This window comes from Sinocyclocheilus anshuiensis, unplaced genomic scaffold (genome assembly GCF_001515605.1).
Source record: "Sinocyclocheilus anshuiensis isolate Anshui unplaced genomic scaffold, SAMN03320099.WGS_v1.1 scaffold333, whole genome shotgun sequence".
Taxonomy (NCBI): Eukaryota; Metazoa; Chordata; class Actinopteri; order Cypriniformes; family Cyprinidae; genus Sinocyclocheilus; species Sinocyclocheilus anshuiensis.
In genome coordinates, this window is record NW_015539871.1 from 1,017,731 (window position 1) to 1,032,673 (window position 14,943).

At 34.8% G+C, this 14,943-nt stretch overlaps 1 protein-coding gene across 1 annotated transcript in view; it reads left to right on the forward strand.

The window, feature by feature from the left end:
* LOC107685206 (pleckstrin homology domain-containing family O member 2-like) overlaps positions 1-14,943 on the forward strand; it is an 18,703-nt gene that overhangs the window by 1,011 nt on the left and 2,749 nt on the right. The window contains exons 2-5 of the mRNA XM_016481718.1: positions 8,375-8,524; positions 9,859-9,981; positions 13,054-13,158; positions 13,384-13,482. Of these exons, the coding sequence (XP_016337204.1) occupies positions 8,375-8,524; positions 9,859-9,981; positions 13,054-13,158; positions 13,384-13,482 (477 nt within the window). The remainder of the gene's footprint in view (positions 1-8,374; positions 8,525-9,858; positions 9,982-13,053; positions 13,159-13,383; positions 13,483-14,943) is intronic.

The window sequence follows — 14,943 nt, forward strand, 5'->3', positions numbered from 1 at the left end:
TATCTATCTATCTATCTATCTGTCTGTCTGTCTGTCTGTCTGTCTGTCTGTCAATATCTATCTGTATGTATCTATCTATCTATCTATCTATCTATCTGTCAATATCTATCTATCTATCTGTCTATCTAGCTATCTATCTATCTATCTATCATACCATCATCTCAGGGCTCGCAAAATTTCAAAATCCCTGGTAGCCCTTCGGGCAGGTATTTTGGTACCCCGAAAATGTATTTAACTAGTCCAAATCTAATCTAACTAGCCCAAAAATATATATTTTTTAATATAGTAAATCAGATAGGAGTTTAAATGTCAATCAAAAATATTTTCAATACACAAATATCAACAAATATGAAGGAAGGAATTTTATTTCACTATTTGCAGTGTATCTGCAGTCAGGCAATTTAAGGCAATTTATGACCCATTGTAAGAGCTACACAAGTAAAATGAAAACCGTATGAGTGGGGTTGGACAATGTCTATGGTAACATAAAGTATTGAGCCATAAAATTACATGATTTACAGTTCAGATACAGGTTTTCACAAAAACAAAAATCTTATACAACAGCATTTCAGCCTTTAGAAGATTTTATGAAAAGGGATAAATCAAGCATATAATTTGTCAATTTAAAATGTATAAATATTACTGTCTTAATTGTTTAGATTTTTAGAAGGCACATTAACTTCTTTCTCATTTACAACTCAATGATCAATTGAGTCAATGATCAAAGTTGATATTTGCATTGATCTGACCAGGTGTGCCTCACACGTCCTGAAAAGTGAAGCTGTGGGATCTTTGATCGCCCCCTGGTGGCTGGCTGCAGTACAGGTCATAAACCCCACCCTCTCCATGTAAACGACTATAGTGGAAGGAATAGGAGACACGTCGTCCATCTTTTTTTAAAGTCTATTGATCTGACCATAAACAGCAAGAAAGGCTTGTTGGAAATGCAAATTAATTCTCTGCCGCGAGGTGGCGCTTTAGGAGCGCTAAAATATTGCGGTTTCCCCGGTAACGGCTGTACACAAAGCAGCTCCGCGCTCATAAACGCTGCTTTATCAAGAATTATAGGTCAAATGAAATTAAAATGCCAACGACACGTTTCTGAGGACAGTCGGTTCCCTTCAGATATATTCAAATAAAGACATCCGTGCCACGTTTTGACGCGAAACGTGCAGCGCTCATATTTATTCAATGACATCATTGCCAGTGTTGCCAACTTAGCGACTTTGTCATTAGATTTAGCGACTTTTCATACCCCCCTAGCGACTTTTTTCCAAAAAAGCGACTAGCGACAAATCTAGCGACTTCTTGGACAAACCTCAGCAAGTCTCTTTTTTTTTTACTGCCGCACGAGCGCGAGATATTGCTTTCACAGCAGGTACACCTCTCTCTCTCTGCTCTGTTTAGCGAGCGGCAGAGAGGAGCAACAGTCTATGGGAGCAGCACTTTCAGTTAAAATAGATATGATGTTGCTTCTCTAATTTTACATGCAAATATAGCCGAAAACATGGCACACGGATTGTCTTTGTCTTTGCTTATGTTATGTGTATTTGATTTCATCAGACGACGGCTCGATTATAAATCAGGATTTTTGTGCAGATTAACATCTTGGAAGGGAGAGCTGGTTATGTAGTCTTAAAGGGCCACATTTCAGTCACTATTTCATATTTATCACGTTGACTGACAACAGAAACAGTAAATGATATAAATGAAAACCATTTTATTGAGAATTTGGCTAAATTAAAATACAGTATGTGAGCACAGAGAGGCAAACAAATGTAAAAGGAAATGCGACGCGATGACATAATGAATATGCTAATTAGCGTATGACGTCATCTAGCGACATTTAGCGACTTTTCAAACTGGCTTTGGCTACTTTCCATAGAAAGAAGTTGGCAACACTGATCATTGCCTTTTGAAATTTAATCCAGCCGTATCGCGACTCTTGTCTTTCCGTCCGCAACTGTAAGACCTCTTGAAATTATAATTAAGACATTTCTTATACCATTTAACGTATTTAAAACTTTTTATGGCCTTAAGTTTGATACAACTCACTTTATGAGTTTTTAAGGACCCGCGGGAGATCTGCATTTAAGATCTATCTATCTATCTATCTATCTATCTATCTATCTATCTGTCTGTCTGTCTGTCAACATAGATTTCTGTGAAAAGATCCTCTTACTATGTGAGGCAGTAGTTTGAGGAAATGCTCACTGAAATGAGGAAGTAACATTGGTTAGTGGTGCTGGAGGGCAGAGCTGAAAACCCACACTGCTAATATGTAATGTACACACTACACAGACACGGCTAGTATCTTTATTGAGCTATGATAAGACTACATTACCTTGTCTTGGTTGTCATTTATTAAAACAGAAGTATCTGAAGTTGAAATGTGAATCGAGATGAATAGTGACAGATGTTTGTGTCAAGGAATCCATTTGTGTCTGAATGGCCTTTGTGTACATCACGGACAATTTGATGCCATATTTATCTGAACATAATGACAGCATGGAAAAACATACCCAATTTAATGTGACGTTAAGACAAAGAGCAGCTGTTGTGGTCACAGTAAATTTTGGTTGTTGTGGGGCTGCATCTGTGGTTTATATACTTCAGAGAGCCATGAAAATACTTTTCACTGTTCACTGTTTTTTTATGAAGATCACCCAGTGTTTACCTCCTAATGAAGCTCTTAATGAGGCTGCCCTCGTCTTTTCAGCTTGTCATAAACTTTTAAAAGCATCAGCAGTAAAAGAGCGCTTGTGTGCCATTTTTGTAGTAATTTATCTTATCACTATCAGCGCAATGTCTGCATCACTTTGCAGCTTGTTTTGGTCAAGATCCGCCTACTTACACTGGAAGAGACTGTCTGACCGTCATGTAAAGCGACCAACCACAGTTCATTTTGTTTTTATGTGACATTTATTGGCTGGTAAACAGTGTTGGGTGTAATGCATTACTAAGTAATTAATTACTGTCATTTAATTACTCTTCCCTATAAAAAGTAAAGTAAGGGATTACTGTTAATTGTTCTGTAAATTAAATAGTTACTAAATACTGTATGGACTATAGAACAATTCTATAAAAAGCTATAGTGGATTTAACATCAGAATATATCATCTAATGTTGAAATGTATGTTTTTAAGGTAACCTTCTCCCTTTAAATACTTTGGTCAGTTAGGAATAATTTATGCAATTTTACATTTATTTGAAAGAACTGTTTCATGTCTATCATTGTATTGTTCAACTATAGTCCGAGGTTGATGTGGGATTTAGAAAGTAATGCAATAAGTAATGCAGTACTTTTTAGAGAGGAGTAATTAGTAATCTAATTATACTATTAAAGATGTAATTAGCAACTAGTAATTAATTACTTTTTTAGAATAACATGAACTAGTCAATACCAAAATAATAAAAAAAAAAAAACTATTAAAAACAATAATTGCACAACCGCATGAAAATGAATGAGCAGACATATTTGTAGCATTTGTAATTCTGTCTGTCCAAAAATAATACACTGCCATTCAAATGAAATTTCTATACAGCAAGAAATGTATACTTTTATTTAGCAAGGAGGATGCTAAAGTATTGTATATTACATTTAATAAGATTTTATAATGTTACAAAAAAATAATTTTGGAAAAAATATCAGTTAACACAAAAATATATTAAGCAGCATAACTGTTTTCAACATTAATAATAATCTGAAATGTTTCTTTAGCAGCAAATCAGCATATTAGAATGATTTCTGGAGGATCATGTGACTCTGAAGACTGGAGTAATGATGTGGAAAATTCAGCTTTAATCACAGGAATAAATTACATTTTGCAATTTAATCAAATAGAAAAGAGTTATTTGAAATTGCAATAATATTTCAGAATATTGATCAAATAAATGCAGCCTTGGTGAGCATAAGAGACCTTAAAACATTTTTAAAACATTAAAAGTGTTACTTTTGAATGGTAGTGTATGTAATATTTATTTTTCAGCCAGAAAACACAATGCTCATGGATAGTTTATTTGCTGCTTTAGAAATGTTTGTGTGCAACATGCATGGGACGGTCAGTGAATGGACTGTGGGTGGTCTGTCTGTCCGTATGCTGTCTGAAGCTGAGAGCGACTCGTTGTTTGCTGTCTTGCTCAAGGTTACAATGGTCAAAGCTCATGGCTGTTTCCTTGAAGGGCTCAAACCTGCAACTTTTACATTCTGGCCCTGAGTTTACACCACACTATGCTCCCACCATGCAAAAGCACTTGCACATTCCTATTGATTCTTTCTTTGTTAGGAGTGACCTGGTTTCACATTGACTATTGTCCCTTCCCTACCCTTTTTTGTTAAACTCTAGCGGTAAGGAGGACTAGTGTAGCAAGAATACTTAATTCCTGTAAATTCGCTAACGTTGGTTACTATTTCCTCTTTTATACTTCTCTACTTGGCATTCATGTTTTACACTTCCCTGATTGAGATTTTGCAAATATACTACAAAGATACTGCAACAGTTGTTTAAGAGGACAGGTTTCCATTTGTTTGGATTTGTTAGATGCTTGCCTAAATGTGCAGTGTGAGTCTTTGAACTAGTCGAGTCGCTCTGGTCTGGGCTGCAGTGAGGTCTTGGGAAGAAGCGCACAGATGATTCATATTTAGATAGAGCCAGGCCAGGGCTCTGATATCTGACCCAGATAGAGCTGTGCATGTATATGTATATGAGACACATGATGGCTAAAGTGTGTCTCACTAAACAATCATGCAGAATTATGTGGCGTTTTTGCACGGATCTTCTACCATATTCAGCATTAGAAACCATTTTTAAAGCATAGTGTTTAAAAAAAAAAAAAAAGTAACTTATGTATTGTTGAACGTTTAATTCTTTTATTTTCCTTTACTATTTTTACTTTTATAGTATTTTTATATAATAAATATAGTTTTTATGTCTAACTTAAACTGTCTTAAACTTCAAGGAAGCTTAAAACAATTATTATAATTAATAGAAATATATAATAATGCTACTACTAATAATACTTGCTGTTATTATTATTATTATTATTATTATTATACTGCTTATATCTAGTGTTTTAATTTTAATATTATATTATATTACAGATTGTTTTTATGTCTTTGTCTCATGTTAACTGCATTTAAAAACAATGATATATACAATTAACAATATAATAATTTTATTATTATTATGTTATTATTATTTATGTCTATGTCTTATGTAAACTGCCTTGAAAAGTTTAAAGGAGCTTTATAAAATTATTATTATTATTAATAGTAATTTTTATTATTAATAATAACTACTTCTATTACTACTAACGATAATAATAATAATTATTTTATATTATATATTAGATATTGTTTTTGTCTTTGTCTCATGTAAACTGCCTTTAAAAACAATAATATATACAATTAACAATAATATTATTATTTTATTATTATTATTATTATTTATGTCTTATGTAAACTGCCTTTAAAACGTTAATGGAGCTTAATAAAATTATTATTAATAATAATTACTAATGTTACTTCTACTACTACTACTAATAATTCATATTATTGTTACTTTAATACTATATATTACATATTGTTTTTATGTCTTTGTCTCATTTATTATTATTATTATTATTATTATTATTCACTTCCTTTAAACATTTTTGTGTGCTTTTCTTGATTGCATGATCAAGTTTTGTGAAAATCCAAATGTAATAATTAAATATGTATTAATTGGTCAAATAATTTCTGCTCTTGCTCATGCATACTTTAGACACATTGTTTGGATGTTTTGGAAGGTTTCTGGTCATCGCTATGCGGTTGCTAGGGTATGAGTGCTTTTCAGTGCATTTCTGCAATGTTTCTAGGCCTGTTACTAGGTGGATGTTTTTAAGTCCAAGTCAGAGGAGCCCAAACCCTAAAGTCTCTATGATATTCTGCTCCCAAGATAGTTCTTCCATCAATGCATTTTTTGGCTCATTTTGTCAACCACCAAAAGAAAATCATATATCTGATCACTTTCACATTCGTGTTCATAGCACAAATGTGTGGGAACGAGTTATGCTGGTGTAAACGACCTGAGCAAACCCCAAACCCTAGTATGAGCAACAGCAACACTGATGCATGCCTCAGCAGACACCAATGAAACTTCTCGCTTTCTTAAATGATCTCATCTAGCACTGCAAGTTCCTGTTTGATCAACGCGAGCTTAGCGTATGTTTTGGCTTCTTTCCTGTTCTATCATATGCTTTAAAACACTTTATGCTCTGTCTCACTCTGCTCTCGTTTGTAGGTCCAAATTGGCTCCACTGTGTTTTTTCACAATATAGATTTTTCCGTCCCACCCAAAGTCTCTCTCCAGCGAGTGTGTTGTGTTGTGATGTGCCGTGCGTTCTGCTCCAATTTACACACAAACAGAAGGAGAAAAACAAAGAGCCGCCTTGCGCTCCGTCCCCCTCCCTCGGCGCAGACGCTGCGAGGGTACGAGTGACCTGGTGGTTTCCCAGACAGGGCAGTGTGAGAAAGTCATGGCACAGTGCTGCTCCTATTATTCTGCAGGTTTTCCTCCCTCGGACAGCTGCACCTTCTCTAGCGCACGCTGCTCTTTCCAAAGGCCCAGTGAAAGTGGAAAAACAGCTCAATGACCCTCTAAAGAGACATCCTGAGGAATTTCCTCGCATAGACTCCTATTGAAAATTCCTGGGAATTCTAAATACAGCTGCATTTGATTTTTTTATTTAATAATAATTGCAAAACTTAAAAAAAAAAAATGCGTACAACTATACTCGCCTGTGACTTTTCACTGTCATAGGCATGATGGTTTGAACCGTTTTTTTTGTACATTTTCTTAAGGAATTGTGTGTGGTGCTTAGGTAACGGTAATGGAGTGCATTGATATGCAGTTGCTAGGCTGTTCTAGGGGTTGCTAGGTTGTTGCTTGTTATCCCACATTCTGGCACAAATCCCTATTTCAATGCAGTGTTCAATGCATTAGTTTTTTTATGTACTGTTATAGTTTTAATCAATATTTTGAATTATCTTTTACTTTTATTTTCAATTTTATTATAATTTTAGTTTCATTTTTATCAATTTAGTTTTGTGCTTTTGTAATTTTTATTTTACATTTTTTAATATTACTATCATTATTTTAGTATCTTTGATACTATAGTTTTAGTTAATATTTTGAATTAGATTTTTTTAATATATTTTATATTTCCATTTTAGTTTGTTGTGTGATTGTCATCTTTATTCGTTTTTTTTTTTAAATATGTCTAGTTTGTTTTAGTTATTTATTTATTAGTTTATTTAGATGTATTTATTTTAGTATTTCAACTTAAACTAAACAAACATGACATTTTCGCCTTAATTGGCAACTCGCTGAAATGAAATGCTTTTTTAATATTTTATTTTATTTCAGTTAACATTTATTTTATTTCAAGTAATGCAAATGTTTTATTGGTTTAGTTTTAGTTAACGATAATAATTCTGATTTCATTTAAAATTTTCATCTAGTTTTTCATCTATTATTTAATCCTTATTTTATATCAGATTTATTTTAATGAGCAAAAATGTTTTTTATTTAAATTTTTGTTAACAATAATAAGCCTGCTTTAATGTAATTAAAAAGGGAGAATCATAAGTCTGATCACTTAAAACGTTAAAGTACACCTTCAAAGTTCAGTTCTGCAGGTTAGTGATTGTTAAATCTCTAACTTTAAATTATGAAAAATAATAATAGTAATTCTTTCCTTAGCAAATGCCAGTAATTACGTGCTGAATAATAAATACAGATAAGATGCCCAAATGTCATGAGAAGGCTGTAAAAAATGAAACGGAGCAGATGTGGAAATAAGGCGTCATCTGTCCTTTCTATTCAATTTGAAAAGGTGTTGAAGGTCGCATGAAACCCATATGCCGGCCAAAAAATGATAATCTAAAGTGTGAGTGTGACGTGACATGTGGCCAAGTATGGCGACCCATACTTGGAATTAGTGCTCTGCAATTAACCCATCCAAAGTGCACACACACAGCAGTGAACACACACACACCGTGAACACACACCCGGAGCAGTGGGCAGCCATTTTTTGCTGCGGCGCCCGGGGAGCAGTTGGGGGTTCGGTGCCTTGCTCAAGGGCACCTCAGTCGTGGTATTGAAGGTGGGAGAGAGCGCTCTACATTCACTCCCCCCACCTACAATCCCTGCCGGTACGAGACTCAAACCCACAACCTTTGGGTTACGAGTCCGACTCTCTAACCATTAGGCCATGACTTCCCCTTATCAATTCCCATCTAACCGCTACCTTCATCTTCCCCTTGAAGGAATGCTCGCGCTGGAAATTTTGGTTCACTAAGCAATGCTGATTTGCTCCTTTCTTTCCAAAACAGGGTGTGAAAGAGGAGCCAGCCAAGCCCAAAGAGGTGACGAGCGCTGGGAAGGCCGGCTGGTTGAAGAAGTCTTCAGGGAAGTTCTTGAGCAGCTACAAGGACCGATACGTTCAGCTGGAACGAACAGTGATTGCGGTCTATGAGAATGAGGTAAGTCTGCTAAATCATGATGAAACATAGATATGAAGTCAACATGGAACCACCCCACTGTACTTTCAGAATTACATGGATTTCTGAGAAAATATGTTGGTTGGAGCATGATTGTATATCCATTGGGAGTGAATTGGATTGTAAAGTGGTCCATCATACCATTGCTAAAATGACTTTTATCAATAGCTATTTGGCTGTTTTTGTTTAACACTGGTTTAACAATTACATCGGCTAAAAATAGAGTGTGTAGCCTCCTGTTTCAACTAAAAACAAGTCTTGTTACAGACAGAGAAAGTCATGACGTTTTGATGGAAAATTACAGCAATAGGCTTTTTATTAAGATTAATATGCACTGATGAATTAAGGATTGTGAATTTAAAAAATACTTGTTTGTACTCGGCACAAATTTTCTAGAAAGCTAGTTTTTGTTTTGGGATGAATGATTTTTTTTGTTCCATCCTAATTGCAAAGCAGAAAGTATTTAAATTAATTGTTAGCCGTCCATGCTTCATCCAGACATTTAAGATTCACAGAATAAATAAATCAAATAGCTTTGTAATCTTATTGTGAACAAAGAACTCATTTAGTTATTTTTCTTCCATGAGGAGTTTTAGAAGAAACATCTGAGCAGTGTTATTTATACACTATTATAGTTGTAGTAATATTTTGAATTAGTTTTATATTTTATTTTTTAATAATTTTAGTTGAATTTGTGTTAATTGTATGTGCTTTTGTCAATTTTTTTTATATATATATTTCTAATTATGTTGAATTTATTTGTATTTTATTTTCACTGCTTAAAATTATTTCATTTAGGTGCCAAGTCAACATTCCTAATTTTCAATTAGTTTGTTTTTCATCCAATGTTTATACTACTTTTTATTCCAGATTTATTTCAGTTAACAAAAATGCTTTTAACAGTGTCAGTTTAATTTTATTTAATGATAATAACTCTGCATCTGAGACAAAGATAATACCAATAAATGAAAATTCTGTCTCCATTTACTCATCACCGTCTTTTTAAATCTATATGACTCTTCTTCATCTGTATAACATGCAAAAATAAATATAATCTCAACAATTTGCAATGTAGTGCACAAGAATATTTTAGTCCTTATGCAGTATGAACATTCTGCTAACTATATCCTTTTGGTTTCCATGGAAGAAAGAAAGCCATACATGTTTGAAACAATATGAGAGTGTGTAAATGATGACAGAATTTTCATATTTGGGTAAACTTAACATAACATAACTCCATTGAACAACCTCTGAACTATACAATTTTTCTCTGGTTTAACCTTTTACAAATAAGAACATTTTTCCCCGTCGTGCAGGAATTGACAACATGCCTGGAGAAACTGGACTTGGACAACTACCACACTTGCCACGAGTTAAAGAGTCCTTTCAAGAAGAAACACAGACTGGTACTAATACGAAGCCCCAAGTGTGGTAACAAGGTAATAATTAACTTTTCAGTGCTGCACCATGTCAAATATATCAGTCTACCATTCCCTTTGTGTGTGATATAAAGAGTGGCTCACAGTAGGATGACAATGCAATACACAGTCGTCGATGGCTGGCTTGCAGTCGTGACGTCAGTAGTTCAATATGGCATGCACTAGAGGCACACTAGGTCATTGTACTGAGTCTAATGAATCAGACACATATCTGAACGGACACATGACCAACGATTAGCCAATTACTCCTGCCTCATGCTCTGTGACACTTCACTGCTTGAAAAAATGGCAGAACGTGTGTGTGAAAGGTCGCCTATTGCATGAGTGGCGTTTTGCCTTTATGCTTGGTGTCAAATATTGCAACACTTGTATAAAATTTGAGATAAAAAATGATAAACATCCTGTGTTACATGTCTTCACCCAGGGTTATTTTTCACATGATTTATACTTTATTATGGGTTGGTAATTCATGATATAAACCTTTGGCACCGTACTTTAGTCTAGGTTTAATAACCCAGGTTTAAAAATGTTGCTGGCTTTTTGATAAAAGTGGCCTTTACTCAAGGTTAAAAAAGATGTTAACACAGTCATAGTGTGAAACGCAAGACAACCTTTAGCAAGGCATAATTTCCTGTCCCAGTGTTTATATATTCAGAAATGCAGAGGCAAGCTTTCCTGTATAACTACGCAAATACTTGTGGTATATCAAAACCATAACCATCATAAGCCACAAACCATAATTTTTTCACTTTCTAGTGAAAAGTGGATTTTCCTCTGTAGACTATATGTAGAGTGTTAAAATATAGTCACTGATGAATAAGGATGTTTGAGACGATAAAAGGAAAACACGTTCAAAACTAAGTTTTTTTTTAATGTAATCTTTGTTTTAATGTTGGTTTTTGATTTTTTTTAAAGAAAGTTTCGATTTAATGACTCTAAAAATAATAAAAATATTATTTTTACATAACAGTGTTACTTTAGTATTTATATACTTTTTATTTTAGTGTTTATATACTATTATATTATTTATTAATATTTTGTATTAGTGTTTGAGACGATAAAAGGAAAAAACGTTCAAAACTAAGTTTTTTTTAAAATGTAATCTTTGTTTTAATGTTGGTTTTTGATTTTTTTTAAAGAAATTTTCGATTTAATGACTCTAAAAATAATAAAAATATTATTTTTACATAACAGTGTTACTTTAGTATTTATATACTTTTTATTTTAGTGTTTATATACTATTATATTATTTATTAATATTTTGTATTAGCTTTTATTTTTCTATTTTTAAAGTAGTTTTCATTTTAATTTTTTTTTAGGTTCAAATGACATTTTTTCTAAATCCTTTATTTCAGTTTTGGTCATTTTAATATTTCAGATTAAACTTGATGAAGCAAGTTTAAGTTTTTCATCTAATATATAGGTATCTATTGTCAAATATCATGCATTTTTGAATCCTGAATAAAATGTTGTAATATTTTCTAGTTGTTATCCATCTGAGATCTGACAACCACAAGCACTCTCATCACCACAATGTCATAAATTCAAATTATCTGATATTTTTTAATGGACTTACTGACCTTGACACACAAGCAGGATTATAATAAGAATGTTTTAAAACTTGTATTTTTAAATAAATAATGATTGTTTGTTCTTATTTCCATCTTTTAATGGCAGTTCCAGATGGTTTCACCAACATATAATCTTTGATGTTAAGCTCCACAGAAATGCATTTTAGTTCAGAAATTGAAAGCATATTAATAATAGAAGAGGTGTATTGAAGTCATTGTCTGTATGAACTACATTTTTAATGTATGTTTGAAAATTAATAGACACGTTAAAAGGAGCATCATGTCATTGACCCAGATACAGTTTTAAGGGCATTGCACTTTTAGAAAATGTACAAGCATTCAGTGTCTTTTTGTTCTGCGGTGAAATATTTGTGAGATTAGCTTCACTTTGAGCTTGTAGACTGCTGGATTGTTTTACCCGTCAAACCCTTGTTTGCTGACGCGTTAGAGTTGATGGTAAATGATGGCTTCATCCTGAGCAGTGTGTGTGTACTGTATTGCACATGATATGTCATAACCTTTGGACACACACACACACACTGTGTGTCATACTGCTCCATGAGCTCATATCTATTACAACCTAATTTATTCTTTACCTGGTGGTATAGTTCCTTGGAATAGTCTGTATATATTCATTGTTTACTGTACATTATAACACTGAATCCAGAGTCTTGGAGGTGGGGAGAGGACTTGAGAAATGCGGAAGATACCTAACAGGCGAAATATGCATTATTACTAACAGATGACGAGAGCGAAGCGTTGGCGAACTGCAAAGAGCTCAGCAGATGTCAAGAGACTTCTCTAGAGGAGAAAACTGCAAAGAGCTCAGCAGATGTCAAGAGACTTCTCTCGAAGAGAAAATGTGTGTGTAAAGAGCAGCCAGACCAGCATGTCACTTTTTCCTCTCCTGAATACTGTGACCAGCCAGCTGAATGAGTCAGACACCACAGCCTAGTGTTTTATTTTATAACTAAACCTCACGTACTCTAGTTCTTGAAAAGAGTTTAAAGATTTAAGAGATTCCAAACCGTCCTGTTTCACAAATATTTTAGACACACCCTACTCTAAGTACATAAATCTTTTCTTCCCTTTTTATTTTTTTAGGGTGAAGTGCACTTCGGAGACTCATGCTGAGTCTGGCAATATACAGGATGCTAGACACACTTTATATAAACCTAACTGAACAACGGGACATCCTACGGACAAATCACTCTGTATTTTCCTGTTTCATTTTAATGAAGTTTCAAAACTAAAACTGGATCTTTAATTAACTCTTTATACTGCACTGAATGTAACTGTTAAAATGTGGTCTGGCGGGTAATGCTTGTGATCCAACATAATACTAGATGCTTGGGTTATTTCCTAATTTTATTTCATACAGAAAAGCACAATAGGATTAACATGTGCAAATGAATCTGTCATTTTTTCAGTGTTTTATTCATGTTTATGCATGTCATACTAGTTTCTATGACTTCATAGAAATTTGTTGTGTTCATTTTAGGTCCAAGATGTCAAACTTCAGGCACAAACTCCTGAAGAGAAAGAGGCCTGGATCAAGGCACTCAGTGAAGGAATCAATAAGGCAAAGAACAAAATTTTTGATGAGGTACTGTTTATTGTTCACCTGTAAAATGTTACTGTGATTTTTAAAGACACACGCACATAAATAACACCATGACTGAAAATAAAAAAATATTTACAATGGCCATATATGAAATTTTTTTTTTTTTTTTTAATGAACACAGCATGATCTTCCTGAATAAATATGGTGTTGCATGAATGAACATAGATATAGTTACAGATTCTTATTTTTTTATGTTTTAAATATCAGGTAAAAGTTGATGAAAGCTGCTCTTTAGAGCATGTTACACGGAACCGACCAAAGGGGAACCGTGGAAGAAGGCCGCCAACAAGGATACACATGAAGGAGGTATGATAGAATCATTTCACACGGACAAAAAAGTCTTTTTTATCGTTCCTGTTGCAGAACAGACAAATCTCTGACTAAAGCTGATGTTAAAATTCTATACTTATGTGTTAAAAAATAAAATAAAAACTGAAATAAATAAGTGAATTTAGCCATCACAACTTTATAATGAACAGTATGGAAATGGATATTCATTTTGAGACTTGCCAAATATTTCATTTAAGAGTAGCATGAAATCATTAGTGTTTTAAAGGGGTCATATGACGTTGCTAAAAAGAACATTATGTTGCGTATTTGGTGTAATGCAATGTGTTTATGCGGTTTAAGGTTCAAAAAACACATTATTTTCCACATACTGTACATTATTGTTTCTCCTCTATGCCCCACCTTTCTGAAACGCGTCGATTTTTACAAAGCTCATCGTTCTGAAAAGCGAGGTGTGCTCTGATTGGCCAGCTATCCAGTGTGTTGTGATTGGCCGAATACCTCAAGCGTGTGACGGAAATGTTACGCCCCTCACCATACTGTTGATGCCGTCCGGCCGGAGCGACGAGACAAAACCATTTAAACCCATTATAAACGAGGCATTTGTTGCATCCAGTGGGGACATAATTACTGATTATAATGACTTATACGGTCTTTTTATGCGTTGCATTGCGCATCGCGCCGCGTAAACATAAAAACATGTCTGGAGAAACGACAAACAACAAGTGCTACTCTACACTGCTCAAAACTTGCGTTTGAATCGTCAGTGGCAAATTCTTTAAATATAAAAAACTTACTTACAGGCTGTGAGTCAGAAGCGCCAGACTGTCCTTGCAAAGTTGGAACTGCCCAACTTTATAGAAACAGACACCGGCATTGTAGGCTACTCTCACAGGAAACAGTCCTTATCCTCCGCAAAATGCGCTGCACATCTGAATATTTGGGTTAAACTGTTCTGGAACAGTGTTGGAAATACAACTTAACCACTGATTTCTAGTCGTGTCCTCTTTTGGAAGGCCAAACAAAGTAGTTTCGCTTTCACAACGAAACACACAGTGTCACACACGGCGGGCTAGAGTGAGGAGCGGCCGACAGTCTTGAGAACGGCGCGGCAGGTGGGCTTGCGGCAACCACATGTGACGACCCCGGGCTGGACTCCGCTTCGTCCACAGTGAAAGCCGATCCGGCGACCCACAGTGTGAAGTTGATGTATTTCCTCAGCAACCAGCACGGATCAGCTCTAGGCATGATGAAGCGGATATCGTCCTCTTTTGGAAGGCCAACCAAAGTAGTTTCCTTTCAGGCCGGCAGCCTAGAGTGAGCGGCGGCCGGGCTAGAGTGAGCGGAGGCCAGCGGGCTTGCGGCAACCACATGTGACGACCCCGGGCTAGACTCCGCTTTGTCAACAGTGAAAGCCGATCCGGCGATCCACAGCGCGAAGTTGATGCATTTCCTCAGCGACCAGCACGGATCAGCTCT